This window comes from Heterocephalus glaber, unplaced genomic scaffold (genome assembly GCF_053883595.1).
Source record: "Heterocephalus glaber isolate CG9 unplaced genomic scaffold, H.glaber_assembly_v1.0 deba00001442, whole genome shotgun sequence".
NCBI classification, from domain to species: domain Eukaryota; kingdom Metazoa; phylum Chordata; class Mammalia; order Rodentia; family Bathyergidae; genus Heterocephalus; species Heterocephalus glaber.
Window position 1 is genome coordinate 56,276,737 of NW_028258296.1, and position 27,107 is coordinate 56,303,843.

The 27,107-nt window shown below is 45.4% G+C and overlaps 3 protein-coding genes across 3 annotated transcripts; 1 reads left to right on the plus strand and 2 right to left on the minus strand.

The window, feature by feature from the left end:
* Positions 1-13,765: 13,765 nt before the first annotated feature.
* On the minus strand, positions 13,766-15,813 carry H2bc21 (H2B clustered histone 21). Its single transcript, XM_087213370.1, has one exon. The coding sequence runs from the start codon at positions 15,754-15,756 to the stop codon at positions 15,376-15,378; it is 381 nt and encodes a 126-aa protein (XP_087069496.1). The 5' UTR covers positions 15,757-15,813; the 3' UTR covers positions 13,766-15,375.
* A 211-nt stretch (positions 15,814-16,024) lies between these two features.
* Positions 16,025-16,644, plus strand: H2ac20 (H2A clustered histone 20). Its single transcript, XM_004853936.3, has one exon. It carries the CDS (start codon positions 16,102-16,104, stop codon positions 16,489-16,491), a length of 390 nt encoding a protein of 129 aa, XP_004853993.1. The 5' UTR covers positions 16,025-16,101; the 3' UTR covers positions 16,492-16,644.
* Positions 16,618-17,103, minus strand: LOC101709528 (histone H2A type 2-B). The gene has a single exon (XM_004853935.3). The coding sequence runs from the start codon at positions 17,040-17,042 to the stop codon at positions 16,650-16,652; it is 393 nt and encodes a 130-aa protein (XP_004853992.1). The 5' UTR covers positions 17,043-17,103; the 3' UTR covers positions 16,618-16,649.
* Between the last annotated feature and the right edge of the window lie 10,004 nt (positions 17,104-27,107).

Below are 27,107 nucleotides of genomic sequence, written 5' to 3' on the forward strand. Positions count from 1 at the left end.
AATTTCAAGTGTAAATCTCTTAGCACTCCTAAGCTATAAACTTCCCGGACTCATGATTAGATGTTCCCGAGCTACGCCCTCAGCTGCTCCGGTTTGCTCTGATCCTACCCAGTGTCTGTAATGTCCACCTGTGCCACGGTTTGGCAAATTCTGTTTTCTGTCCAGGCATCTTCCTGTCCTTCACAGGCCAGCTCTCTACTCTTCAGGATTCAAACCCTGGAAGCTTCCTCTCCTGTGCCCCATGCAGCCACTGAGAGCATTCTCCTCAGGATCTAAGAAGCATACCCTGCCCTCTATTTTAGCAGCTTCTCTGGGATTCATTTATGCCTCCTGATAGATTCAGAGTCCCTTCACAGTAAGTATTTCACCTGGTTCATCTCAGTACATCAGCATCCTGACTGTGCCTGGAGTACGATAGTCAGTCGGGCATGCCTAAAGAGGGCCCAATTCCACTAACCTTCGGATTTTCACTTAAAAGGTCACAATCCCCAGATCTCTCCCAGCTCTCAGGAATTTGCAGGCCAGAGGAAGTCCAACCTGACTCTGGAAGGAATTCATCCAAGTTGGCCGAGGAAGGGGAAAGGAGGTTAGCTAGCCTGTGCTGAACCCCTTGCCAATAAACGGCTAAAGTCCACCATTACCTGCTTTGGTGCTCTGAGCTGCACACAGCGTTTGAAGGGAATGCTTCAGGGAGGAGTGCACACTTGTGGTAAACTGAATAATGACCCTCTGGAGAGATCCACACCCCAGGGCCTGGAATCGATGTTACTTTATATAGCAAAGGGACTGTGGGTGTGAGTAAGTAAGACTTGAAATGGCAAGCATACAAGGATCAGTGGAATGGATCCAGTAATCAAGCTCTTACTTTAGGGAAACAAGAAGGCCAATGAGGGAGAAGGTGATGCAATGATACAAGCAGAGACTGGAGCAACTGTCCAGGAGCAAAAACCTGCCTGAAGTTTCTAGAAGCTGAAGAGTCAAGGAACAGACCTCCTCCTGGACCCACCAGAAGTAACTAGTCTCTGGTACATGTTTTGGCTGCCAAAGACTTGTTTGGGGCTTCTGACCTCCAAAACTAGAAGAGAGTCCATTTAAGCTGCTTAAACCACAAAGTTTGTGGTAATTTATTAAAACAGCAATGGAAAACTAATTCGCCATTTTCACACTCAGAAAAGACACTAGAGCTTTGTATTTGGAATGAGGGAGATTTGAATGTGATCAAAGGCAGAAGGAGAGGAGGAAGAGGGATCAGGAATGAGACTCCGAGCCCACAGTGATCCTCTCTGGCTGCAGACTGGCTCTTCGTGGCCCTGACCAGCTTCCCCGGTTTAGCCCAGAGTTTCCCAAAACATCTCTTACCTTTGAAAGTGGCACTGAGTTCTCAAAACTGTTGGCCTTCCCAAGTATGGTAGATAATCGTGGTGTCAACTTGAATGGGTTAAGAAACACCTAGCGGATTAGTGGAGCATGGTTCTGAGTGTGTCAGGATGACTGACATGTGGGCCACCAAGTGAGGAGGAAAGACCCGACCAGGGTGGGCGTGACACCAGCCAACGGGCCTGTAAAATTGAAAAGGGAAAGAGGAAGGAAGTCTGCCCTCTGCTTCTTTGGAGGAGCTATGGTCTTCGGCATCTCCTTTGGACATTCTTTCAGCCGACCCTTGGGCTTCCCCATACTCACTCACATAGGACTCCCAGTGAGCTTCAGGCCTTCAACTTTGGACTGGATCCTCCGACTCTCCAGGGCCCAGACGGTCATTTTGCATTCTTCCACCCCTGAATCCACAGATGGCCATGGTAAGCTTACTTTATAAATCCTTTCTGTGAATGTAACACATAATATGAGTACAAATACAGTATTACATTAAACCTGTGCCTCTAGGGAACCTAACGAATACCCCACAGTCCACTGCTGGCCTCTACTCAAGCTGACAGCAGCGGAGGGGGCCTCTTCATGGGAAGAGGGACGCTCATACCCAGAGTGCTGTGACCATGCTGTATTCGCTTCCCTGGCTGCCAGAACAAAACACTACCAGCAAGTCCAATTCATTCTTGCATGGTTTGAGACCCGAGAGGTCTGAAATCAAGTTACCACGCTCCTTCCACAGGCTCTGCAGAATAATCCTTTCTTGCTGCTTTTAGCTCCTGGCAACCCCTGGTGTCCTTGGCTTGTGATGGCAGAACTCCAGTCTCTCCCCCAATGTCACACTATGTCTCCCAGTCCAGATTCCAACCTCGTTTCTCTTATACACATAGCGGTCATTGAATTTAAGGCCTACCCTACATCTAGGAAGATTTCATCAGAAATCCTTCACTAATTCCATCTGCAAAGGCCCTATTTCCAAATGAAAAAGAAGAAAGGAGGAGATGCCAAGGGACACAGTGACACGATTTCAAACAGGCAGGTAGCATGATGTGAGCTTTGTATGAAGAAGATTAAAACGTGAGGGTCAAGGGTGCAGAAGGAATCGGAAAGGAGCAGCATCCAGGGAAAGAGGTCAAGTCAGGGCCTCGGGGATAAAGAAGAGGGTGAAGATGCAAACGAGGGAACCAGCCACAGCCATGGGCAGGAGGAAGCTGCCGACTACTGCACATGGACACTTGCCCAAACCTGGATGAGGGAAAGGCCAGAAAGGGGTTGTTGAGGCAAAAAGTAATCAGAGATGACTTGACGTCCTGCCTGAGTGCCTGGGAGGAGGGCGCCCCCTTCACAGAGCCAGTAGCCGGCAGCAGGAGCCGCTGACGACCTCGCTTCGGGCCACACGGGCAGAGCCTGGAGCTGGCGGGAGCCCCAAGGAGCTGAGGACGCAAGCACCAGGAAGAGCTCGCCAGGCGCGGCCCAAGTGGGCCTCTGAGGACACCGCACCACTTAGGGACCCGATGGCAACAGGCAGCGGAGCAGAGTTTTATCCTCAAGTCCGAGGAAAAGACATAATAAGGAAACCGGACCGGATGACGCCATGCACTTCCCAGCCCTGATGTTCTAAGGTTCTGTTAAATAATGTGGCAAATAGATGAACAGATCCTCAGATTCCCCGGGATTTGCAAGTCCTAGACAAGTATTTTAGTAAAAGTCAGGACATCTCAGGGTGTATCAGAGAATGTCATGTTGTTTCAACTCCATAAACATCAGTTTCCTCCTTTATAAAACAGATACATGAAAAAACAAAACAAACAAAAATACTGTTCCCCTTTGAGCAAAGTTCGGAAACAATATAACGGCCTGGAAGGAAAATTCCAAGTTACTCTACATGTATGAACCTGTTTCCTCTGCTGTAGAATAAGAACCGTGACATTGACCTTTCAGAGTATATTTTGGGGATTTGAAATGATTTGTCTATAGCACACTTTTAAGACCTGAAGATTTTTAAATTTTACCCTTTTCTTTTGAAAGTTAATCTACACCATAGCAAAAGACCAGACTTCAGCCAAAATAACCCCTTTCTCTGTGATTGCTGAACACTGATGTTACTTGAGTAGAGACAGAACCTGTGATTTTCATCTAATCAAGAAAATATGGGGCCGGGGATTTCGCTCAGTGGTTTCGCTGCCTGCTGCGCAAGCTCAAGGACCCGAGTTCGATCCCCAGTACCAAAAAAAAAAGAAAATACGGCAAATGTGAAGGGACTTTGCTGATGTATTTAAGACGCTTAACCAGCTGACTTTGAATTAATGAAAGGGACATCCTGACTTGTTCAGGAGAGCTCCTTAAAAGAAAGTTCTCCTTGAATTAGACCACTGAAACAACAGAGAAGCCACAGATAGCCAACTGTGGTGGTGCACACCTGTGATCCCAGCACTCAGGAGGCTGAGGCAGGAGGATCCCTGTGAGTTCAAGGCCAGCCTGGGCTACATAGTGAGACCCTGTTTCCGGAAAAAAAAACAAAAACCCCAAAAACAGATGACTCAGGAACATCCATGGTAAGGTGGACCGGCCTGTGAAGAGGAGCGGCTTCTACACCTGAGGGCCTCTGTTCTCCAACTGCCGAGGATCACATTCTGGCATCAACTAGAGGGAGTTTGGAAGACTCCAGGCTTTGGGTAAGACCATCACCTGGTTGTTGACATCTTGATTTCAGCCTTGTAAGACTCTGCCAAGACTCCAACTACACCATGCCCTTGTCTACAGAATGGATAGGATAATAAGCATTATCTTAAACCACAATTGGTGATAAATTGTTACACATCCATAGAAAACTAATACTCTATACTTCTTCCGCCTCCTTCTTGAAAAACATGGCTTTTGCAAAATATGGTGGCACATACCTATAATTCCAGCACCCCAGAGGCTGAGGCAGGAGGATCATGGAGAGTTCGAGGTCAGCCTGGGCTACACAGCAAGTTAAAAGCCAGCCTGGACATAGCAAGACACAGTCTCAAAAGAAAAAAAAACACACAAGCAAACAAACACAAACATGACTCTGCCAGGCGTGATGGCACATGCCTATAATCTCAGGTTAAAAATGTTCAAAAATGCTAAGAGCAATCAATTTAAAATAATAGCAACAACAATGACACAGAGACTCTGAAAGAACCTGGGATTTGTGGGCTGATTTATAGGCCTGGGACTGGGACATCACCACTCCAAATGCTATTTAAAAATCATCCAGGAGATGTTCCCTGAGTGCTTCTCCTAAGAATCAACAGGACTGGACCAAGGAGGCCGTAGTCACAGTATGGCCATGGGACAGGCAGGAGAGCCAGTCGCCCTCTCCAAAATGAGGACTGAGCGGTGGAGGGAAGGGAAGCCAGGTGCAGAGGAGAGCTGATAAACCAGCTTGGGAGAGTTGATGTAGGCTTTTGAGCAAGTCCAGGGCGATATTTTGAAAGGTTATTCTGATCTTTCTATCTTTATCGTGATTTAGGTGTGCAGGATAGATTAAAGAGGAAGAAAACAGGAAGTTGGAAATGAATGTAATCCATTGAAGTCTTACATAAGAATAAAGTCTTCAGGAATAGAGAAGATCCAACAAAGCCATGATTTTTTGTTTTTGGTTTTTGGTTTGTGGCATCAGTTTGTTTCTGGTTTTTTAAAATGAGGTCTTGCTACGTCATTCAGTCTGGCCTTGAACTCACTATGTAGCCTGGGCTGGCCTCAAACTGAAGATGATTCTCCTGCCTCGGCCTCCAGAATTTGGGGATTAGAAGCATGTGCTGCCACATCTGGCTTAGGATAGGTATTTTGAAATAAATTATTTTCACCAAAAATGTTCTCACAGCACTAGGGATTTTTCTTTACTCTTTCTTTTCTTTCTTTTTTATTTTATTTTTTTCAATAATCACCAATCCCACTGACCACATAACCTCCGCTGACGATGTTTTTGTTTTGGGGTTTTTTGTTTTGTTTTGTTTTTTGTTTTTTGAGACAGGGTCTCACTAGGCAGTCCAGGCTGGCCTTGAACTCACTATGTAGTACAGGCTGGCCTCCAACTCTTCAGCGATCCTTCTGCCTCAGCCTCTCAAGTGCTAGAATTACAGGTGTGCACCACCATGCCCAGCATGCTCTGTTTTTACGTATACAATTAATCATAAATTCCAAGAGCATTGAAAGATTGGAAAGAAAAAGCAAAAGCCTCCCTCTGGCCCAACCAAATTCCTCTCTTTAAGACCAGCCACAATTATTAGTTTTGTTACTTGCAAATCCAGAAAAAATTTACTACCACACAAAAATACTGATCCACGTACATTTGTGGACAGCGGTGTTAGCTATGAAGATTCCATTTTAACTTTGCCCTCCACCGTAAAGGACAAGATATCAGCTCTGGGAATACTCTGTCCCTGCCAAACCAAATGCTTATCTTTAAAGATTGTCCTGTGCCATGATGCATGTTCTTTTACCCAGAGATATAAAGAACTAAAAGAACAGGGAAATTCTAGAGAATGGGGAAATTCCAAAGAAAAGAGAAGTGGGCGTTTCTGTATCAAGGCCAGGACTAAAAATAGCCACAGCCTGTTCAGTGTATAAAAGATCCAGAAAAAATAAACTTGTGGTCTCAATCTCTCTGGGAGCCCTCCTGAGTCTATCTCTGTGTCTTTCTTTTTCTTCATCCTCACTCCCCCATTCAGGTGCTGTTCGACAAGTGACGGTGGGCTCCGTCATACATTCCTATTTACAACCAAAAGGAACCCTGCCATTTTTTGCCACCTGCTAATAGATATAAGTAGTTTCTAGATATTCACTTTTAGAAATTAATACTTCTTTCCCTTTACTGAAGTGTAAGTATCACACGTGGAGTGAAAGAATATCATTTTGCAATCTCGAAAGAATTAATGGATGAGAATCAACGGCTGCTGTCATCACAAAAGATGTGGAACAACCAGACATTACATGTATCCTCATAGGAAAAACAGAGTACCTACTATGAAGGCTCTAACCAGGTTGAAAAGGTAAACTTAAATCTGACCAAGCCTTTAACTCTCAATTTACAAGAAATATAGAGGACAAGAATGTGGTAAACCAAATCACAGAGAGGCAATCAGCAAAATCCTGAATAAGAGCTGGGCGTGGTGGCGCCAACCTGTAATCCCAGCACTCGGGAGGCTGAGACAGGAGGAACAAGACAAGTCCAAAACCCTGGACTCTGTAGCAAGACACTGTCTCAGACTACTCCCAAAAAAATTCAGAATGAAAAACTACTGGAAAAACAACTCAGTTTCTTCAATGAAGTAATTACAAGGAAATTTTTTCAAAAGATAGGAGGGCAGGGGGGATGTAGCACAGTGGCACCTTGCCTGCCTGGCAATCATAAGGTCCTGAGTTCAATTCCCAATACTGGGGGGAAAAAAAGATAGAAAGTATCCTACAGAAAAGTTTAAAGATATTATCAATCACAATATGTAGAACTTTTTTGGATCCAGTTCAAATGAAATATTTTTAAGAGACATGATGAAGATTGAAGTTGAAAACTTGAACATTAACCGAATGAATTTTTTTTTTTGGTACTGAGGATCGAACTCCAAGCCTTGTGCAGTGGGATCACTGAGCTAAATCCCCAGCAACCTAATGAATTAAGGAATTATTGTTAATAGTTTTAGATGTGATTTATTACTGCGGTCTTTATCTTTTAGAAATACATAAAGAAAATTTATGGGTGAAATATATCTGGGATTTTGAAGGACATGGAATAGTTGAGGATACAAGAGCCTCTTTGTATACATTTGAATTTCTTAATTATCAAGAATTAAAACTACAATTTTAAAAGCTGCTTTTCAACATTCCTGGACAAGTATTTTAGAGTTTTTCATTTAGGTATTTTTGTCTTGTACCTTGTTCTTGTTGCACCCAGTGAGAGAGAACCAACCAGAGACCGATATTAAATCCACACAGGAGTTTATTACCAGCCGGGACCCGAGCCGAGCATCAGACTCGAGCCCCGACTGGGGGTTGACAAACATGTTTTATACAGCTTTGAGGCCAGCAGTTTCTAGCCCCCTCCCACCCCCACCCACCCCCCACCCCCCCGCCCCGGCCCATGGGATAGAACTAGTAAAGCAAGCAAAAGGTACAGAAGCGGAACATCCTGCTGTTAGAACATTTGTGAAACAATAGTTGATTAATTGTTGTTTCTAAGAGACTCTCTAAGGGGAGGAGGTTTCTAAGCTTCCTCCTTCTGAGTTCATCTAAAAGGCAGGCAGGTGGGTCAAGCAGCAATATGGAGTCTGTCTTGCTAACTAGGGTCTTTCATTCCCTACTGGTTCTTGTAACTTAATCAAATCTTTGATTCCTGTATTTACTCTTTGAATTTTTTTTTTAAACATCTTTTAAAATCTCATAATTTTGTCTCAACACCATCAGTTTAACTGCATCAACCCTCTAACATATTTAGTCAGAGCATTTATAATGCAAGGTCTCACAAGCAAAACCAGAACTAAGATAACTAGGGGGCCTGTTACAGCAGAAATGAGGGTAGTTAACCATTAGCATAGAAGCAACAGGGTTTTTTTCTAGGGCTACACATAACCCTCCTTGTTTTATGAACAGGAGGTCAAGTCCCCTTTGATTTTGCAGGACCATCTCAGCTAGGGAATCAACCTGGTTTTTTTAATCTGAAGATCAAGTCTTTCAGGTGACCCAAATCTCTGGCTACTTGGTGGCTTAGGGCTTTAAAATTTGTTTCCTAAAGGATCAGGGAGGAAGTTCTAATAGCCACTGACCCAGCTATTCCTAATCCCACCAGAATGGGCACTAAAACGGGGCAGCCTGTTTACTCCTATAGTGTTCAGTGATTAATCCCAGATGTTCACGGCCCCCTTTTCCATTATAATACAAGACTTGTGGAACAACATACACGGTGACACAAAATAGAGTGGCAGATTGGGTAGCCAAGACTGATTTGGGAATGTATTTAGTCAAGTCCTTGGTGCAAGCAAACCAAGCATATCAGGACCAGGTCTCCTGGCTTGAAACCATGGGGCTGGAACATCACAAAGGGTTTTTCTGGAGTCTGTTGTATTGTAGCCTGGATCTCACGCTGAAGAATCTGTAAGGCTTGAAGAGACTGAAGTAAAGAGACACAAGAACTCTCTGTTATCTGTTCAAGGTTTAACTTACGAAGGAGTGGCGGTGGCCTCCCATACAGGATTTTAAAAGGGGTAAATTTGTCACATGTGGGGTACATCTAACTCTTAACAAGGCCAGAGGAAGCAGATCGGGCCACCTACCACCAGTTTCTAGAACATATTTAGTCAGGGTTTCTTTCAGGGTCCTAGTTATCCTTTCTACTTGCCCTGAACTTTGTGGGCGATAGGCACAGTGTAACTTCCAATCAATATGTAGTGCCCTTGCCAACAATTTGGATATCTGTGCCGTGAAGGCAGGCCCATTGTTGGACCCCAGGTAATGAGGGATGCCAAATCAGGGAACTATCTCCTGGAGCAAAACCTTAGTCACTATGTTGGCTGATTCTCCAGGAGTGGGGAAAGCTTCTACCCAACCTGAGTAGGTGTCAGCCAATACCAGTAAATATTTGAACCTATTGCTGGATTTTTTTTCAGTGAAATCAAGTTCCCAATGTTCCCCTGGCTCTCTTCCCCGTAGTCACTTACCTTCATTCCTTGGTCTCGCCTTGGAGTTTACCTGTGCACACACCTGACACCTGGAACTGATGTCCTGGACCATAGAGGTCAGTCCTGGGATTGAAAATTTAGAGCTCATTAGTCTTTTTAACTTTGATTCTCCCAGGTGAGTTAAGTGATGGAACTGATGAACAAGTTGCCACCCCAGGGCTCGGGGGAGACACATTTGTTCGTTTGTCCCTTTCTACCAGCCTGAGTCCAGTTTTGTACCCCCTCGCTTTTGGTTTTCCTCTTCCCCTTCCGGGGCATATGTGGGTCTTTCTGGCAGGCAGCCAAAGGGCCGGATGAGCACAGTGTCTATCGGCCCCACTGGTTCTCTGGCCGCTCCTCGGGCTGTATCATCGGCCTCTCGGTTCCCGCAGGCCTCAAAGCTGTCTCCTTTCTGGTGGCTTTTGGAATGAATAATGGCCAATGCCCTGGGTTCCCACATTGCCTCCAATGAGGCCAAAATTTCTTTTTATTTTTGATAGTTTTCCCTTCTGATGTCAGTAGCCCTCTCTGTCTGTAGACGTCGCCATGCACATGGGCAGTGGGAATGCACACCGGCTGTCAGTGGAGATGTTGACAGCCTTGTCTGGACCTAACAGGGCTTGAGTTAAGGCTATTAGTTCAGCCCTCTGCGTTGAAGCCCCCAGCTTAATGCCTGTGTCCAGTACACCTGTTTTCCTGGACTGACTACAGCCGCCCCCGAATACCTGACTCCGTCTTCCATGAAGCTGTTTCCATTGGTGAAGAAGGTCTCATCAGTCAGGTCTGGGCGGTTGGTGGTGGAAGTTGTCAGAGTGTCCAGACAGTCATGGAGGGGCATGCGTACGAGTCGGAGTCCGGGAGTAAGGTGGCCGGATTGAGGGTCGTTTCTTGGGCGAATTTGATCATGGAGCATCCAGCATCAGGGCCTGGTACTGAGTCAGGCAGGCGTTGGCAAGCCATCACTCTGGGACTCCTCTCAGCAATGTTACCACTGCATGGGGTGCGGTGGTGACCAGGTCCCATCCCAGGCTGAGCTTATCTGCCTCTTGGACGAGGAGGGCGGTGGCTGCAACTGCCCTCAAACAGGTAGACCATCCACTTGCCGCAGGATCAAGTCTTTTAGACAGGTAGGCCACAGGTCTGTTTCAAGACCCTAATGCCTGAGCTAGCACTCCTTTGGCTATGCCCCCTCATTCAGCCATAGACAACCAAAAGGGCTTGGTGACATCAGGTAGGGCCAGGGCTGGTGCTGACACTAAGGCTTTCTTTAAAGCCAAAAAGGCGGCTTTCTCTTTTTCTGTCCAGAGGGACTGTCTCTTGTGCCTGGAGTGCAGCAATAGTGACTTTCCCCAGTTTCTTGGCTAGGACTTTTTCGGGGGAGGGGGGGGATCACAGTTATCATAAACTTTCTGGGCTATGCTTAGGAGTTTAGTCTTATTCTTTCCCTCGAATCCCTCTAATTTCTGTAATTTTTTAAATGCCTGGGGCCGACTGGGAAACAAAGGCCAGATTTAAAGCTGTTGCATTTTTGGGTGCCTCTGGGTCAATAGGAGTGAAAACTCTATAGGCTTCCAAGATTCACTCCAAAAATGCAGCCAGAGACTGTTTTTTCCTGGCAAACCTCACTTACCTTACTCAAATTAGTGGGCTTTCTGGCCAATGCCCGGAGTCCCCCTAATAAGTGTTGGTGGTAGGTCCCCACCCTCCTCTTACTGTCATCATCATTGGGGTCCCATTCAGGGTGTCACCACAGAACTACTGTTTCAGCCTTGGCTGAATTCCCCCGAGTTCTGGGAGTGACGCTGGGGTTTGGCCCCAGGGCCTCTTTGACTGTTGATAAATGCGGTCCGTTCCTCAGTGGTGAACAGGATCTGTAAAAGCATCATCCCAGGTTGGCTGATGGGTATGAAAAACAGACTCAAGAAGAGATTAATGCCTGAGGTTTTTCAGAGAAGGGGGGATGGATTTTGATGTTTCCAATTGTGAAGATCACTAGTTGTAAAAGGGACATAAATCAATCCTCCCCCGGGCTCTGTCTATTTTAAAGGAAAAAGGGAGGAGGAAGACGGGGCTGATGGACCGTAGTCCTGTCTGGATTGAGTGCCCAAGGTCGATCGGGACCTGTGGGGCCCCGACTCCCATGACCACATTCCAAACCTTGTGAGCAATGTGCACAGAATAAGTTCCCACCGGGGGCCAACTGACTCCAAAACTTGGCCATTCTGATTGACACAGAGTTCTCAATTTGCCTTTAGAAAATTTCAGGCCATATTCATCTTCTCTGTCTGTGGAATAAATTTTTTTGAAGTTATTCAAAACACAATCAATTGGAGTTCCTTCCGTGGACAGTGAGGAACCCATAATTTTAGCCTGTGAAAATGCAAAAGGCACACAGAGCAAGCAGACAGACAAACAACAATAAACAGACAAAAAAACAAACTTTGGCCATATAAACCTCTGGGGCTGAATGGATTCGGACCCCGCCCAGGGAGCTGCTCTTCTGAGGACTCCAACCCAGTTGAGCCTGCTCGCTGTCCTGAAGAAGCTCTAGGTAGGAGGAACCTGTGCCATGTCCAGCTTCCTCTTACCTACTCACAGTGCACTAAGAATCATTCGATTCTTACCTCTAGAGGCTTCCCTGATAAACTCCTGTGGGTCGGTTGATCGGCAATAGGGCCCGACCGGGACCGCCCTACCTGGAGCCCCGGAATACCGTCAGGGTGGCCTAGCCCCGGAATACCGTCAGGGTGGCCTCTCCTTCCGCAGACCGGTGTCCAGAGGGGCCAAACACCGCCGATGTCCGATCCTGGTCTCTCCTAAAAAGAAACAAAGGCTCCAAGATAATAAGCTCCAGAGCAGCTGGCTGTCTCGCTGGGGCCTCCAAGAACGTTGCACCCAGCGAGAGAGAACCAACCAGAGACCGATATTAATCCACACAGGAGTTTATTACCGGCCGGGACCCGAGCTGAGCATCGGACTCGAGCCCCGACTGGGGGGGAGATTAACATATTTTATACACCTTTGAGGCCAGCAGTTTCTAGGCCCCCCTATGGGATAGAACTAGTAAAGCAAGCAAAAGGTACAGAAGCGGAACATCCTGCTGTTAGAACATTTGTGAAACAATAGTTGATTAATTGTTGTTTCTAAGAGACTCTCTAAGGGGAGGAGGTTTCTAAGCTTCCTCCTTCTGAGTTCATCTAAAAGGCAGGCAGGTGGGTCAAGCAGCAATATGGAGTCTGTCTTGCTAACTAGGGTCTTTCAGTTCTTATATATAAAAAAGGAATTTTGGTAGCTATTGCTAAATTACCCACAAAATACTTTGCACTTAAAAAAAAAGAAAACAAAATACTTTGCACTAAATTCTTCTACTAACAACATGTAAAACATCTATTTTCCTAACCCTACCCAGCACTGGGTATTAACAAACTTTTTTCTTTTTTTTCAGTTCTTTGAGACAGGGTCTCGCTGTGTAGCTCAAACTGGTCTTAAACTTATTATGTAGCCCAGGCTGCGCTACCATTACTGCCAATCCTCCTGCCTCAGTCTCCCAAGTGGCAGGATTACATGTGTGTGCCACCATGCCCCGCAACAAACTTTTATATTTTATATTTGGCCAATGTATTGTTCAATTATGAATCTCCCAGTGTTTCAGATTCTCACAGTAGTCCTCACAGCAAAAAGCAGGAGAAAGAAATGTTTAAAGAGGTTCTTTAGGAGATTGATTTCACTGTCACTGATTACTTTCGTTCTGGAATGAAAATACCAAATTTTGTCACCATTTCCTCCTTCCTTGCTTGTACCTTCCTTTCTAGTGATCATGAAAGAACCCCAAACCAGCAAGCAAGGCTCTCTCAGCCCAGTGGAAAGGGTACTAGCTGGTACCCACGAGCAGTGAGGACAGCTAACCTGAGCCGAGCCTCAGCCTTCAGGAGGGAGAAGCAAAGCCCCTAAACCTCCTCCAGCTCACCCACCACTGCCGTCGATTTATATCCAGAGTGTAATCTGAGACTAAAACTGGTGATTTCTATTTCAGGTATTTCCTCCCCAAATCCAGAATGGGGTCCAGGTTTTCAGAATGCAATCCTGTTTCCTCAACTCCCTTCACTAACCTGAGTTTATTCTCCAAAGAGTTTGTGAAGAAAGCCCTCTCTGTGCCTCAGTTTCCTTATTTATAAAATGGGACCCAGTGGTAACTATTGCATGAGGATTGAGTGAGTCACCATGTTTAAAGGGCTTAGAACACTACCTGGCTCCTTACAAGGGCTCTGTAGGTGTTAGCTAAACTTTATTAAGGACTATTTCTTTCATATTATTTGTAATGATTCTTAATTGTGATCCTATATTTCTCAATCACTAAGTATTGCCAGTGGACTTGTAACAGGTTATACCACCTCCCCTGCACCTCTGGGGTAGAAGTTTGGCTAACAGTTTGTAAATATTTACCCTCAGGGCCAGAGGTACACAGCTTTTCCAGAAACCCAAGCACAGCCAGTAGCATCTACTAACTACATTTATTGAGAAAATAAAATGCAATCAAAAGAAGTCAGCAAAGCTTTTAAATTGTCAGCTTTGCTAACAATTGGGTCCAATGTGGTAGCACACAAATTTGTAATCCCACCACTCAGGAGGCTGAGACAGGAGGACTGCCATGAGTTCTAGGCCAGCCAGAACTGCCTCAAAGGGGGGGGGGGGGGGATGACACACATTTGAAAATACACATGTAAGAGAAACATGATTTATTCAGTCTGTGATAATGTCTGGAGCTCCTTTGGTTTCAAAAAACCACTGCAATCAACTCTAGAAGCCTTCCGCCAAAAGCAGTTGAGTAATTGATCAGAGATACTTAGTGTCTTCATCAGGAAAATCAAAGCTTGGACAGAAAGATTCAATATTCTGTAATTCCACGAGATAAAACTGTAATTACTCTCACACAGAAGGATACAAAATAGTAGCATTAGCTGTGTGACCAGCTTCTCTCCCCTGCTGTTAACCTCGTAGCCCTACCTATTTCCCCTACCTATTTCTGAAAAGCCAGTGAGAAGGAGGTGAATTAAATTAAAAGCTCACCGCAGTGGGGAAAAGAAAATGGGATGGGGCTGTTCATTTAAAAGGCTCTTTCCAAAGACAATGCTCTGAATTCGGCGGAAATCCAGGCGATTACACTACATAGGCAAGGGTAAAGGGAGGACCTACCGGGCCCAGGGCCTCTTCCACGAAGAAGCAACATGGCCTCTCTCCAGCTGTTGCACCGAGATGGCTAAAGGACAGATTTGAAGCAGGAGCTCCAAAAACGTTACCATTTTTATCGTGTCTTCCCTTACATCGAATGGAAATGAGCGGCGCCCATCCATCCACGGAAGCAACTGGGGAAGGGATGGGATAGACAAATTCCAGAAATTTTACGGAAGTCCTCACTGTGTGCAGGGGACTGATTGGCGCGGAAGACACGGCGGAAAACCAGCCCCGCAAAGCCTCTAAGTCTTGGGGAGAGAGACCATAAACAAGAGAGCAAATGAACCAATTTCAGACAGCTGCTAGGAAGAAGCAAGACAGGCAGGAAAGAGAAGCATGAATTCCTGAATGGATGCCTTGTAGAGGTCTCTTCCAGGAAACTTGCGCCGGAATCTAAATGCCTAGAGCCTTGCAGGAAGCTGAGGCCGCAGCGTTCCAAGCAGAGTATTAAATGAAAAAAAATGATCCTCAAACCCAGAAATAATAGGAATTTCAAAGTCCCAAAGGGGTAACGGTAACCGAAGTCTAAGCAATATGCGGCGCGGAATTTTAAATATTCATGTCGTCCAATCAGGAAAAGGCTGGGAACCAACTGCCCCGGCTCCGCCCCAAGTACACAACAGCTGGCGTCCACAGGAAGCACCGCAGGGCCGAACCCGTGAGGGACGCACAGCTGCTGTCGAGCTCCTTGTACGAAGCTGTCACGCAGTGTCCAGCGGATTCGGGCTTAGCTGTGTTCTAGTCCCCTTAAATCGTGGCCAAAGGAAATGAGTCACTTGATCTTAGACCTGCAAAACAGAGCGGCCTGGACATAAATCTGGGGAGGGGGTGGCCGGGAAGAGTCTCTAGAACTGACATCTAAGAAAGCTAAGCAAGGAGTAAAGATAGACACAAGCAAATCCAGCCAGGGGCCAGCAACTTCAAGTTACAAACGTTTAAAAAGCTACGTGCACCGTCTGCTAAAATCTTTAGACCAGAGTTACTTTTTGACAAGAAACTATGAAAATAGAAGTGAACGGAGCTCTTTTCTGATGAGGTGGGTGGCTCTGAAAAGAGCCTTTGAGGAAGGCAGCCGAGGAGCGCCGGGTGCGGGCGGCACTCACTTGGAGCTGGTGTACTTGGTGACGGCCTTGGTGCCCTCGGACACGGCGTGCTTGGCCAGCTCGCCCGGCAGCAGCAGGCGCACGGCCGTCTGGATCTCGCGGGACGTGATGGTCGAGCGCTTGTTGTAATGCGCCAGGCGGGACGCCTCGCCGGCGATGCGCTCAAAGATGTCGTTGACGAAGGAGTTCATGATGCCCATGGCCTTGGACGAGATGCCGGTGTCGGGGTGGACCTGCTTCAGCACCTTGTACACGTAGATGGAATAGCTCTCCTTGCGGCTGCGCTTGCGCTTCTTGCCGTCCTTCTTCTGGGCTTTGGTGACGGCTTTCTTTGAGCCCTTCTTGGGAGCCGGAGCGGATTTTGCCGGCTCAGGCATGGTAACGTACGCTACCAACAAAGCTTAGCAAAAGAAAAAAGTGTAAGAATGGGCGGACCTGAAGCTTTTATAACCACGTTATGCAAATCAGGGCTCAAAAAGTCTTTCGTTCCCATTGGTCTATGTAGGGACCTTGCGTTTTCAGTAAGGCCTACGTGCGACAACAACTCTCCACCCTATTGGCCGTTTGTGAAGCCAAATTAGGACCAATGGAAGAACTCGTTCCTGACCCCACCCCTAAGAAAGATTATAAAGGGTTCCTTCCTGAGCCTCTTTTTAGTCTTGTTGCGGAATTCTGCGTTTTAGGTATTTTTAGACTTTTCTTTTTTCCCCTTTTTTGTAGTCATGTCTGGTCGTGGCAAGCAAGGAGGCAAGGCCCGCGCTAAGGCCAAGTCGCGGTCCTCCCGCGCCGGGCTGCAGTTCCCGGTGGGCCGGGTGCACCGCCTGCTACGCAAGGGCAACTACGCTGAGCGGGTGGGGGCCGGCGCGCCCGTGTACATGGCGGCCGTGCTGGAGTACCTGACGGCTGAGATCCTGGAGCTGGCGGGCAACGCGGCCCGCGACAATAAGAAGACGCGCATCATCCCTCGCCACCTGCAGCTGGCCATCCGCAACGACGAGGAGCTGAACAAGCTGCTGGGCAAAGTCACCATCGCCCAGGGCGGTGTGCTACCCAATATCCAGGCTGTTCTGTTGCCAAAGAAAACCGAAAGCCACAAAACCAAAAGCAAATGAAGTCTGACAAACTAAGCCAAAGACCAAAGGCTCTTTTTAGAGCCACCCAAGTTCTCAAAAAAAGAGCTAATGCGCTATTTCGTGATCAGCCCTTCCTTTGACACTTTGGTGGCTCTTAAAAGAGCCTTTTTGGTGACCGGGGATGGTATCAGATCTAATTACTTGTTCTTGCCAGGCTTGTGACTCTCCGTTTTCTTAGGCAATAAGACAGCCTGGATATTGGGCAAGACGCCGCCCTGGGCAATGGTGACACCTCCGAGTAACTTGTTGAGCTCTTCGTCATTTCTCACCGCTAGCTGCAGGTGACGAGGGATGATGCGCGTCTTCTTATTGTCGCGGGCCGCGTTGCCCGCCAGCTCCAGGATCTCGGCCGTCAGGTACTCCAGCACGGCCGCCAGGTACACAGGTGCGCCGGCCCCCACCCGCTCGGCGTAGTTGCCCTTGCGCAGCAGGCGGTGCACCCGGCCCACCGGGAACTGCAGCCCGGCGCGGGAGGACCGCGACTTGGCCTTAGCGCGGGCCTTGCCTCCTTGCTTTCCGCGTCCCGACATTACGGGTATAAATGCAGTTGCAGCTTCTTTTTCAAAGGGAGAGATATGAAAAGAATAACCAATTTGATGTAATTTATAAGCGCTACCGGGAGGGGTGAAGGGAAGTAGTTTGATTGGCTAAAAGCGGAGCTGGCTCGAACAGCCAATAGGAAAGCAGAAAGCAGACTCCTACTTTGCGTCGAGGAAGTGACGGAGTTTGTAAGAAGCTACCAATCGCTGAGAGCCACATTAAAGCCCCTCATTTGCATACTAGCGTATTTAGCGAGCTTTTCAAACAAAACGCTGTTTTACAGAATGCCAATTTAAACTGTAGAGGATATGGGACTCTGTAGGCCGTTATCCCTTTGTCTCACCTTCTTGTCACAGCCAGACTCCGTTAAAATTAACTACTAAGGCTTCCTCCTTTCTCTGCCTTCCATTTAGTCTCAGGTCTCTCCCCCCGGCCCTCCACCACCACCCCCCTAAACCTCCGGCCCAACCCTCGCGCGGCTTGGAATCCAGTTTGGCCAAGGGATATAATGGATTTGTCATCTTCCTCTTGACCTTCAGGAAGCGTCTGTTACTGCCTTGAAGCGTTCCCAGGGCTTTCAAAATGTCTCCCTCCATTTTTCTCCTTACCTGACTTCCCTTATCCTGTTCGTATTTCTCTGCCCACCCCTAAATTCGCAAATCCACCCGGACTCCCTCCGTATCCCCACCTCTGCACTCTTCCCACGGAGTCTGATCCACTCCCAGGCTTCCGACTAACACCCAAATTTGCTTCAGAAACTCAGATCCTTACATTTAATTGCTTACTGGATAGTTCACCCCTTTTGTTCCAAAAAGCACCTTTCTGAATGTGAACTCATGTAAATCTCCATATTCCTGTCCGTCCATTTTCCTTGAATTGCACCAACAAACTTCAGACACCAAAACCAGTCAATTTAAAACAAGGCGATAGTATAGTGTGAGGGACACTCCCAGGGAGAGAGACACTCCCAGTACAGTGACGCGATCATAACTGTACACAGGCCCAATCAGAAGATGCTATTTTCAATCCTTTATTTGCATGTGGACACAACCAAGCAAAAGACACTGTTGCTGATCCTTCATTTACATACAGCAGTAAACCAAGCGAGCTTTTCCTTAAAACTGTTTACCCCAAGCCTCAGGCTAAAGTGAGTGATTAATAGTAGGACGAATGTTGCACTGCCTTATTTGCAGGAGGGAGAAACGGGAGAATTTTAGATACAAAAGACTTCTTTCACTATATCCTGGGGGCTGCTGTGGGTCTTTTCCACTGCCCACTCTTCCTGTAAAGCGTACTTTTCTACCTTCAGTAAATGTACAACTTTGGTGCCTTGTCCAATTCTTTCTGGGAGACACCAAGACACCCGGAAAGAAGCCCCACGGTAACATCCGGTAACATTCTCTTCCCAATGTCGACAGTTATTACCATCTCTTCTGCCTTTTTCTCCCTGCTTTTCTACTTCGTGTTGCTCCTTTATTTTTCTGCAAGAGCCCCTGGTAGGGAATTTTGCTGACAGGCTCCAAAGGCTTGTGTGATTTTAAGAATCCCAACCTTGGGAGTTCTACATTCCCCACACCATTTTCACCCTTTCCTCGGTATTCAGTAGGGAAGGAAAGTAGAATGCTGTATAGAAAATAGATTTAAACTCTATTCTTTGAGCTCTTTTCAAAGGTTCTCTTTTATCCTTGCTTTTGTTCAACCAGCATTTACTGAGTGTGTACTGTTAGGCAATGGGTATACAGATATTAAAACATCCTCGATGAATGCTTCTAGGAAGTGGAAGAAGTCTGGTGAGCCTGAGAGTTAAATTAGTTAATATCAGCTATAGGCATGGTGACTCATGTTTATAATCCCAGTATTCGCCTGTAATCCCAGCACTCTGGAGGTTGAGGCAGGAGGATCATCACAAATTCATGGCCAGCCTGAGCTGTGGGGTGAGTTCAAGGACAGTCTGAACTGCTCAGCAAGAAAAATCAGTTATCTGTAGAGATTAGTCCTGATAAAAATGCCTGAATAGATTTGAGGAACTCCCTAGTCCACCAAAGATGTTGCCAGTGTTTCCTCAGTAGTGGAATGTAATCTATATAATTATTATCTAGAGAAGGTGAATGTGTAAACAAAAGTGTAGTCCACAGCAGTCCAGGTGGCATTAGGGCTGAGAATATTTTGTTTCTGTGCTAAGATATTCATATGTATGTATAGTAGACACAAAGATCTGGACTACTAGGAAAAAGAGGCCTTGGTTATGAAAGCATTGACCGTTTTCTCACCACCTGGGCAAATTCTCACTGCAGAAATCTTTCTACAACTCTCCTCAGGTTCTGTGGTCAAGTAGCAACTTTCTGGTTACTAAGGAGACTGACAGCCACGTGTGTACAGCTGGCGTGATGGCACACACCTGTAATCCCAGCACTCTGCGAGCATGACACAGGAGAATTGTAAACTGGAGCCCAACCTGGGCAATGTAGCAAGACTGTGTCTCCAAAAGAACAAAGTTTAGAATGGAAATATACCTTCCCATAACCGACTCTCTCCCCTTTCTCCTATTTTTTTTCCTTTAAGGTTACTAGTGATTAAACCTAAGGCCTTTGCACTGAGCTACATCCCTGGCCCTTTAAAAAATATATTAATTTTTAATATTTTTTCATTTGTTTTTGAGACAAGTTCTTGCTATGTAGCCCAGGCTGGCCTGGTGATCCTCCTGTGTCAGCATGTGTATTTTGTTAGCATGGGCCCCTCCCCAAGAATCCATCAGCTCTGGAAATTCTGATATTTTCAACTTTTTAGACCTTCAAAGCTAAGAACAAAATTCAAGTAACAGGGACCACATCCACACAGAGCCCTGGTACCCCCGGAGGCCCTGTTTGAGGGGCCTCTTGAACACCCTTTCTCTTTGACCTCTGACCTCTTCTTACTCATATTACAGTGTCCTGCACGTCAAGAGAAGGTGGAGAGAAAAAAGATTATGTTGAACCCTTTCTGTGTGATAATCCCTATGCCAGTGGCTACCTACAAAATAGATAGAATTTCTGTTTCACAGACAAAGAAACTGAGGCTCAAAAGAGTGAAGCACTTCCCAGGAATCACACAGCTCCTTACTAGTCCAGATCTGCCTGGCTCAAAGAATATGCTCTTCGGTACTTCATTCATATTCTTTCACTAACTACATGTTGGGCCTAATGAAGTTGCTGATTTAGCCAACCTTGTTTCCTTCTTCTGTGAAAAGAGTGATTTTTAACACTTTAGATTCCATACAAGGGCTCGCTTTGGCAGTACACATTCTACATTCCATACAAGACCGTAGTAGCTAAGTCAAGACAGGCTAATATTCTGCAAATTACCCCAGGCTCAATCACTATCTATTGCTTCTCAGAGCTCCCTTCCTGGCATTGTTCCCAGAGCTGCTCCAGAAGAGATGGAGCCAAGCATCTGTAAACATATGCGCCATCACAGGCAGGTTGTATGGGATTTGCTTTTACACTTCTGGGATTGTTTACCAAAGGCAACTGAGTTCTTTCCCAGGCAATTTAGTCAACCATTTATTTTACATTCTGGCTCTGTTCCACCACTGCAATCACAGTCCTCTCCCTTCCCGTTCCCTGCACCTCTCCCCGCCAACACTGCACCTTGGGCAGGTGCAAGACACAGGATTCCAGAAGTGAGGATTTCCCACAGTTGCTGCCGGCTGACGTGCTTTGTGGTCTTGACCTGGCAAATTCTCATCCTTCCGGTTTCAGCCCTGCTGTCACTTCCTTCGTGAGTCCCTGTACTCCCACACAAACAGCCTAAGAGTGTCCACACCCGGGTGAAGCATCTGTCATCTGCACTGAATTTTAATGTGGGTCTCACCTCCTCAAGGGAGACACCATGTCTCCTCCGTGTTTGAGTCACCAGTTCTGACTGCTTTTACCTGCCCCTTAAGAGGTAATTAAATGTTTCTGGTACAAATGAAACACTACTTTTTAGAGAATTAGTGTTTTCTTTTCGAAGATATTTGCCTTAGATAGCAACTACTTTCTTTCTTTCTTTCTTTTTTTAGTACCGGGGATCAAACTTGGGTCCTTGCACTTTCGAGGCAGGTGGTGGAACCACTGAGCTAAATCCCCAGCCCATGCAACTACTTTCTAAGTGCCAACCACAAGTGGTAGACTGATAGAATTATATAATGGATGATATAAAAATTACACACCTTACCTTGATGGAATTGGGTTTTTTGTGGTTGTTGTTGTTGTTATTTTGTTTTGAGAGAGGGTCTTGCTGTGCAGTTCAGACTGTCCTTAAACTCACTGTCTAGCCCAGGCTGGCCTTGAATTTGGGGCAGTCCTCGTGCTTTAGGCTCCAGAGTGCTGGGATTACAGGTGTGGCCTGCCACGCCCGGCTTCCTTGATAGAATTGTTGAATAAATGTACAGAACTCAGTACACAGCCAGGGACCTAGAGTCCCCAAAGCAGGATGAGGTGGCTGAGATGGCTCATTATGTGGCAACTTAACTAAAGGATGGATGCCCAGAAAATTAGTGAAATATTGTTTATAGGTTTGTGTTTTTTTTCCTATGAGGGGATTTCTGAAGAGGTTAGCATTTGAATTTGTAGACTGTAAGCTCTCTTGCCAGTTCAGGTGGGCACCATCCAGTTCATGAAGGCCCTAACAATGAACAAAAACAAAGGAACAGCAAATCTGCCTGTGCTCTGGGTGAACAGCCACCTTGTCCTATCCTTGATGCCAGCACTCCTGTTTCTCCCGTCTTCGGGATCAGACTGGGACTCCCACCGTCAGCCCTGGTTCTTAAGCCTTCCAACATGGACCAGGACTTAGACCACTGGCTCCCCTGGTTCTCAGGCCTTCAGGTTTGATCTAGAAGAAACCCCTTGCTTTCCTGAGTCTCCAGCACGCAGACAGCAGATGATGGGGCTTCTCAGCCACCATAGTCATGTGACCCAATTCCTCATTTTCTCTCTCTCTCTCTCTCTCTTCTCTACTAGAAATTGCAAGGGTGCCTAATCTCCAATACCAAAATAATAAATAAACTTTGGAAGCCTGGTAATAGAACTTAGGGGTACAGAACAATGTGCAGATGCCCTGGCTTCTGTCCCCAGCACTACAGAAACCACGTAAGTAGGATTGAGTATGTAGCTCAGTGGTAGAGCATTTACCCAGCATGTGTGAGGTCTTGGATTCAAACCTGAGTACCAATACATACACAGACACACAGCGTTCATCCCGTGGCCCCGCAATTCCACTCCTGGATATACATCAAGCAAAAATAAATGTTTGTGTTCAACAAAAAGCTTGTACAACAATGTAGTTTATTTATATACTGGAATACTATTCAACAATGAGAATAAGAAAACTACTGTCCCACACATGGATGAATCTCACAGATATCATACTGAGGAAAAGAAACAAAAATAAATTCACATTTGTGATTCTACTTAATGGAGTTCAAAAAGAAGCAAAACAAATCTATAATGATAAAGATTAGGATAATTGTCACTTGCAGCAGAATTGATTTCCCTGGCAAACTTCTAAGGTACTAGAAATTTTCTTCATTTCAGTGTGGGTGCATTCATATGTAAAATGAAGCTGTTCATTTGAGATTTGTAAACTTATGTGTAAACTATATTTCAATAAACACAAAAAAAATTTTAATAAACAAGTAATGAAGTAATCCTCACAGGGAAAAACAATGACTGCTTGGCCAGGCAGCCTAATCCTCACACTAAAGATTAGTGTTTAATGTTTGTTTTGTTTATACAGAAGGTGACCACCATAATCTCTCAGTGCTTAAAACCTCTACAAAGTCTGGCATGGTGGCACATACCTGTAATCCTACCACCTGGAGGCTGAGGCAGGAGGATCACTGTGAGTTCAAGGCCAGCCTAGGCTACACTGAGAGACTCTTTCAAAAACAAACAAACAAACTAAAAAACCTCTAAAATTCTTGATTTGGCCAAGCAGAACCTTCACTAAATACTAGCAATTTTTAGCATTATGACTGTAGTTTAGTTTTGATTTTTTTGGTGTGTTTTGTGTTTTGTTTTTTGACAGTACTGAGGATTAAACACATGGGCCTTCATACTGAACTACATCTTCAGCTCTTCTTTTACTTATTTATTATTTTTTTTTAATTTTAAGCCTGGGTCTCAGTAAGTCACTAAAAGCCCAGGCTGGGCTTGAATTTGTGATCCTCCTGCCTCAGCCTCCCAAAGTGCTGGGATTGCAGACATGTGCCACCATGCCCAGCCATGACTGTTTTTATTAGAAACAAAATCAAGGGCTGGAGATTTAGCTCAGTGGTGCCACTGCCTGCCTTGCAAGCATAAGGTCCTGAGTTTGATCCCCAGTACCCAAAAAAAAAAAAATATATATATATATATATATATATATATATATATATATATGAAACAATAAGCTTGCCCCAAGGAACTTGCACTTTTAAAACTTTCATTTATTTTTACAAAGGGAATAATAATGGTATTAGTCCTTTCCACTTATACATTAACTCATTTATCCATCCAATACATTTTTTGTTTATTTGTTTGTTTGTTGTTTTTGGTACCTGAATCAAACTCAGGAGCTTGTCCTTGCCAGGCAGACGCTGTGCCACTGAGCTACATCCCCGGCCCCGTTCATTTGTTGAAACAAGGCCTTGCTATGTTGCCTGGGCTGGCCTCCAATTTGTAATCCTCCTGCCTCAGCCTCTCAAGCAGCTCGGATTATAGACACATGCTGCCATGCCAGGCATATTCCATCTAATCCATCTTATTGAACACCAAAATATGCTGATCCTGAGCTCCATGGCACACATCTAGAATGCAGTAATACCATTCCTTGTTCCTGGACCTCTCTTTCCATGTGCTTAGTTCTCTCTAGTTGTTCAAATCTGTTCAAATGTCCCTTCCACAGCAAGGCTTTCCCTGGCCAGAGCCTCCCAACATTCCCTAACACTGGGGACTGGCAAAGTGTAAGGTTCTGGCCAAAATCAAATCTTTTAAAAGCTTTCTAATCAAATTTGCTTCTCTCTGGACTATTTCCTTCCTTTGCTTAGGTTATCTTTCACGCACAATTTTAAAAAGCCTTTTCTCTTCCCACTGCTCAAATACACTCTTCACACACTCACCAGAGTGCTCTAATAAACATTTTCCTTTTTCACCATGCTGTCTCTTCAAGTGATTTCACCACTCCCCACTCACCCCTGTGATCTTACTTTATCTTCAATTGTCTCTGGTTAAAAGACACCTCAAATACACATCTCAGATGCTAAACTCAGTGGACGAAAGCTTAATGAGAAACAGGAAATTGCAGAGATTCAAAGTATTCTCCATTTTAAAAATAAAAGCATTCCCCCTTATCTGCTGGAGGACATGTTTCAAGATGACCAGGGTGCCTGAAACGTCAGGTAACGCCAAACCCTGTGTATACAGCCACCCTTGTTTCCACAGGGGATTGGCTGCAGGGACCCCCCCACAGATTCTGAAATCTGCAAAAGCTCAGTTTCTTATATAAAATGGTGTAATATTGGGCATAAACTATGCACATCATCTTGTCTACTTTAAATCACCTCTAGATTACTTGTAATACTTAAGACAGTGTGAGTGCTATGTTAGTTGTTATACTGTACTGTTTAGGGAATAATGATGAGAAAAGTCTGTAGGTGTTCAGTACAGATACAATTTATTTTTTCAAATACTTCTAATCACAGGTGGTTGAATCCACAGATGCAGAAGCCATGGATATGGAACTCATGGGGATGGAGGCACAGCTGTGTTCTGGTATCTGGTGCAAATGCACCTATGATAGTTTTTTATAAATTAGATGCAGTAAGAGATTAACAATAACTACCAATAAAACTATTATAACAGAAACTTTAATAAAAGTCACTTTAAATTATAAGCTGTTTATGTCTGGAATTTTCCATTTAGTATTTTCAGACCATGGCTGCAGGTAAGAAGGCATTGCTGTGTCTCCCACAATTATATGTGGGAAAGGGAGAAACCTGACCGATACCAGCTTACCTATGTGATGAGAATGATCATCACCAACAGGACATACCAAGACTACGTGCCCCCATTGACCTTCACTAGGAAGGACTTGATGTCACTTGCCAGAGTTTTAATCTGAGAGGCCCTCAAGGGTCTGTGAGTTAGTGTATGGGTCCCCATCTTGGCAGTGCTGGGAGCTGGTGGACACCTTTAAGAGGTGGGGCCTAGCGGGGTTTTCCAGGCCCTTGGAAGGCAGAGCAGGACCAGCCTGTTCTCTCTCTCTCTTTTGTCTCCCAGTCAGGAGGTGAGCAGCTTTGCTGTGCTGTCTGCTCCCACCATACTGCACTGCCCACCACAGGCTTAGAGCAGAAGGGCCAGCCAACCATGGACTGAAACCTCCCAAACCATGAGCCAAAATAAATTTCTAAATTGAATAGTCCCAAGCATGAGTTATCATAACAGAAAGCAGACTATCATATCACTTCTGTGGTATTCCCGCCAAAAATTCATACCATAACTCTCATTCATGGAGAAACATTAGGCAAGCTCAAATTGTTTTACATTCTATAAAATAAATAGTGTGTACTCTTCAAAAATGTTAAAGACAGCCATGCACAGAGATGTGCACCTACACTCCCAGCCCCTCAGGAGGCTGAATAGGAGTCCAGGAGTTTGAATCCAACCTGGCCAACATAGTGAGCCCTTATCTCAAAATATAAAATAAAATACCTCAAGGTCATGAGAGGCAAAGAAAGGCTAAGAAATTGTTCCATATTAATAGGGATGAAAGAGACATAACAACTGAACACATCTCATTCTAGATTGTATCCTGGACCAGTAAAACTTTATATTTTTTTGCCAGGGGGTGGGGGGGGTGGGGGTGGGGGGTTGTTGAGTCAGAGTCTTGCTATGTAGTTCAGGCTGGCCTTGAACTCATCATGTAGCCCAGGTTGGTCTACGACTCACAGTGATCCTCCTGCCTCAGCTTCCCAAATGCTGGGACTACATGTGTGTGCCACCACACTTGGCTTAAAACATATATATAATGTTAAAAACATATATAATGTTAGTGGAACAATTGGCAAATTTTAAGTAATCTCTGAAGATTAGATAATAGTGTTTATATCTATGTTAATTTCCAGAGCTTGATATTATGTTCTAGTTATGCAAAAAAATGTCTTTTAGCTATAATCCCAGAACTTTGGAAGACTGAGACAGGACAACTGCCAAATTCAAGCCCATCCTGAACAGTTTAGTAAGCTAGTGAGACCCTGTCTCAAAATTTAAAAAATTTTTAAAAGGCCAGGGGCTGGGCACGGTGGTGCACACCTGTAATCTCAGCACTCAGGAGGCTGAGGCAGGAGGACCAACAGGAGTTCCTCGCCAACCTAGGCTACACAGTGAGTTCAAGACCAGCCTAAACTACATAGTGAGACTTTGCCTTAAAAAAAAAAAAAAAAAGAAAAAACCAAGGAGGGGATGTAGCTCAGTGCAAAGACCTTGAGTTCAATCTCCAGTACAAAAGAAGAAGGAGGAGGAGAAGGAGGAAGAGGAAGAAGGGGAAGAAGAGGAGAAGAAGAAAAGGAAGAAATGAAAGCAGGGGGGAGAAAATGTGAAGGAGCTTTGTTTTGTTTTTTAGTAAATACACATTACTAAAATACATTAGCCTTGCTGGATGTGGTGGCATATGCCTGCTATCCCAGCACTTCAGAGGCTGAGGCAGGAGGATCACCATGAGTTTGAGGCTAGCCTGGGCTACATAGTGAGTTCAGGGCCAGCCTGAACTACACAGCAAGACCCTGTCTCAACCAATCAATCAATACAAAAAATAAAATACACCAGCTTGGGTTCTTTAGAGAAACAGAACCACTAGGCAAGAGATAGATAGATAGATAGGCAGACAGACAGATAGACAGACATTTTATTAGGATGAATTGGCTGCTTGCTTATGAAGAGTAATAAATCCAGAGATCCCCAAGAGCCTCGGGTTGGGTTGGCAAAATGGAGACCCAGGACAGTGGACGGTATAGTTCAAGTCCAAGCCCAAAGGCCTGAGAAGCGGTAGTGTAACTT

Bases quoted from the DNA above. Each gene is read 5' to 3' on its own strand.
- H2ac20 (XM_004853936.3), top strand. From the start codon at position 16,102: ATGTCTGGTCGTGGCAAGCAAGGAGGCAAGGCCCGCGCTAAGGCCAAG.
- H2bc21 (XM_087213370.1), bottom strand. From the start codon at position 15,756: ATGCCTGAGCCGGCAAAATCCGCTCCGGCTCCCAAGAAGGGCTCAAAG.
- LOC101709528 (XM_004853935.3), bottom strand. From the start codon at position 17,042: ATGTCGGGACGCGGAAAGCAAGGAGGCAAGGCCCGCGCTAAGGCCAAG.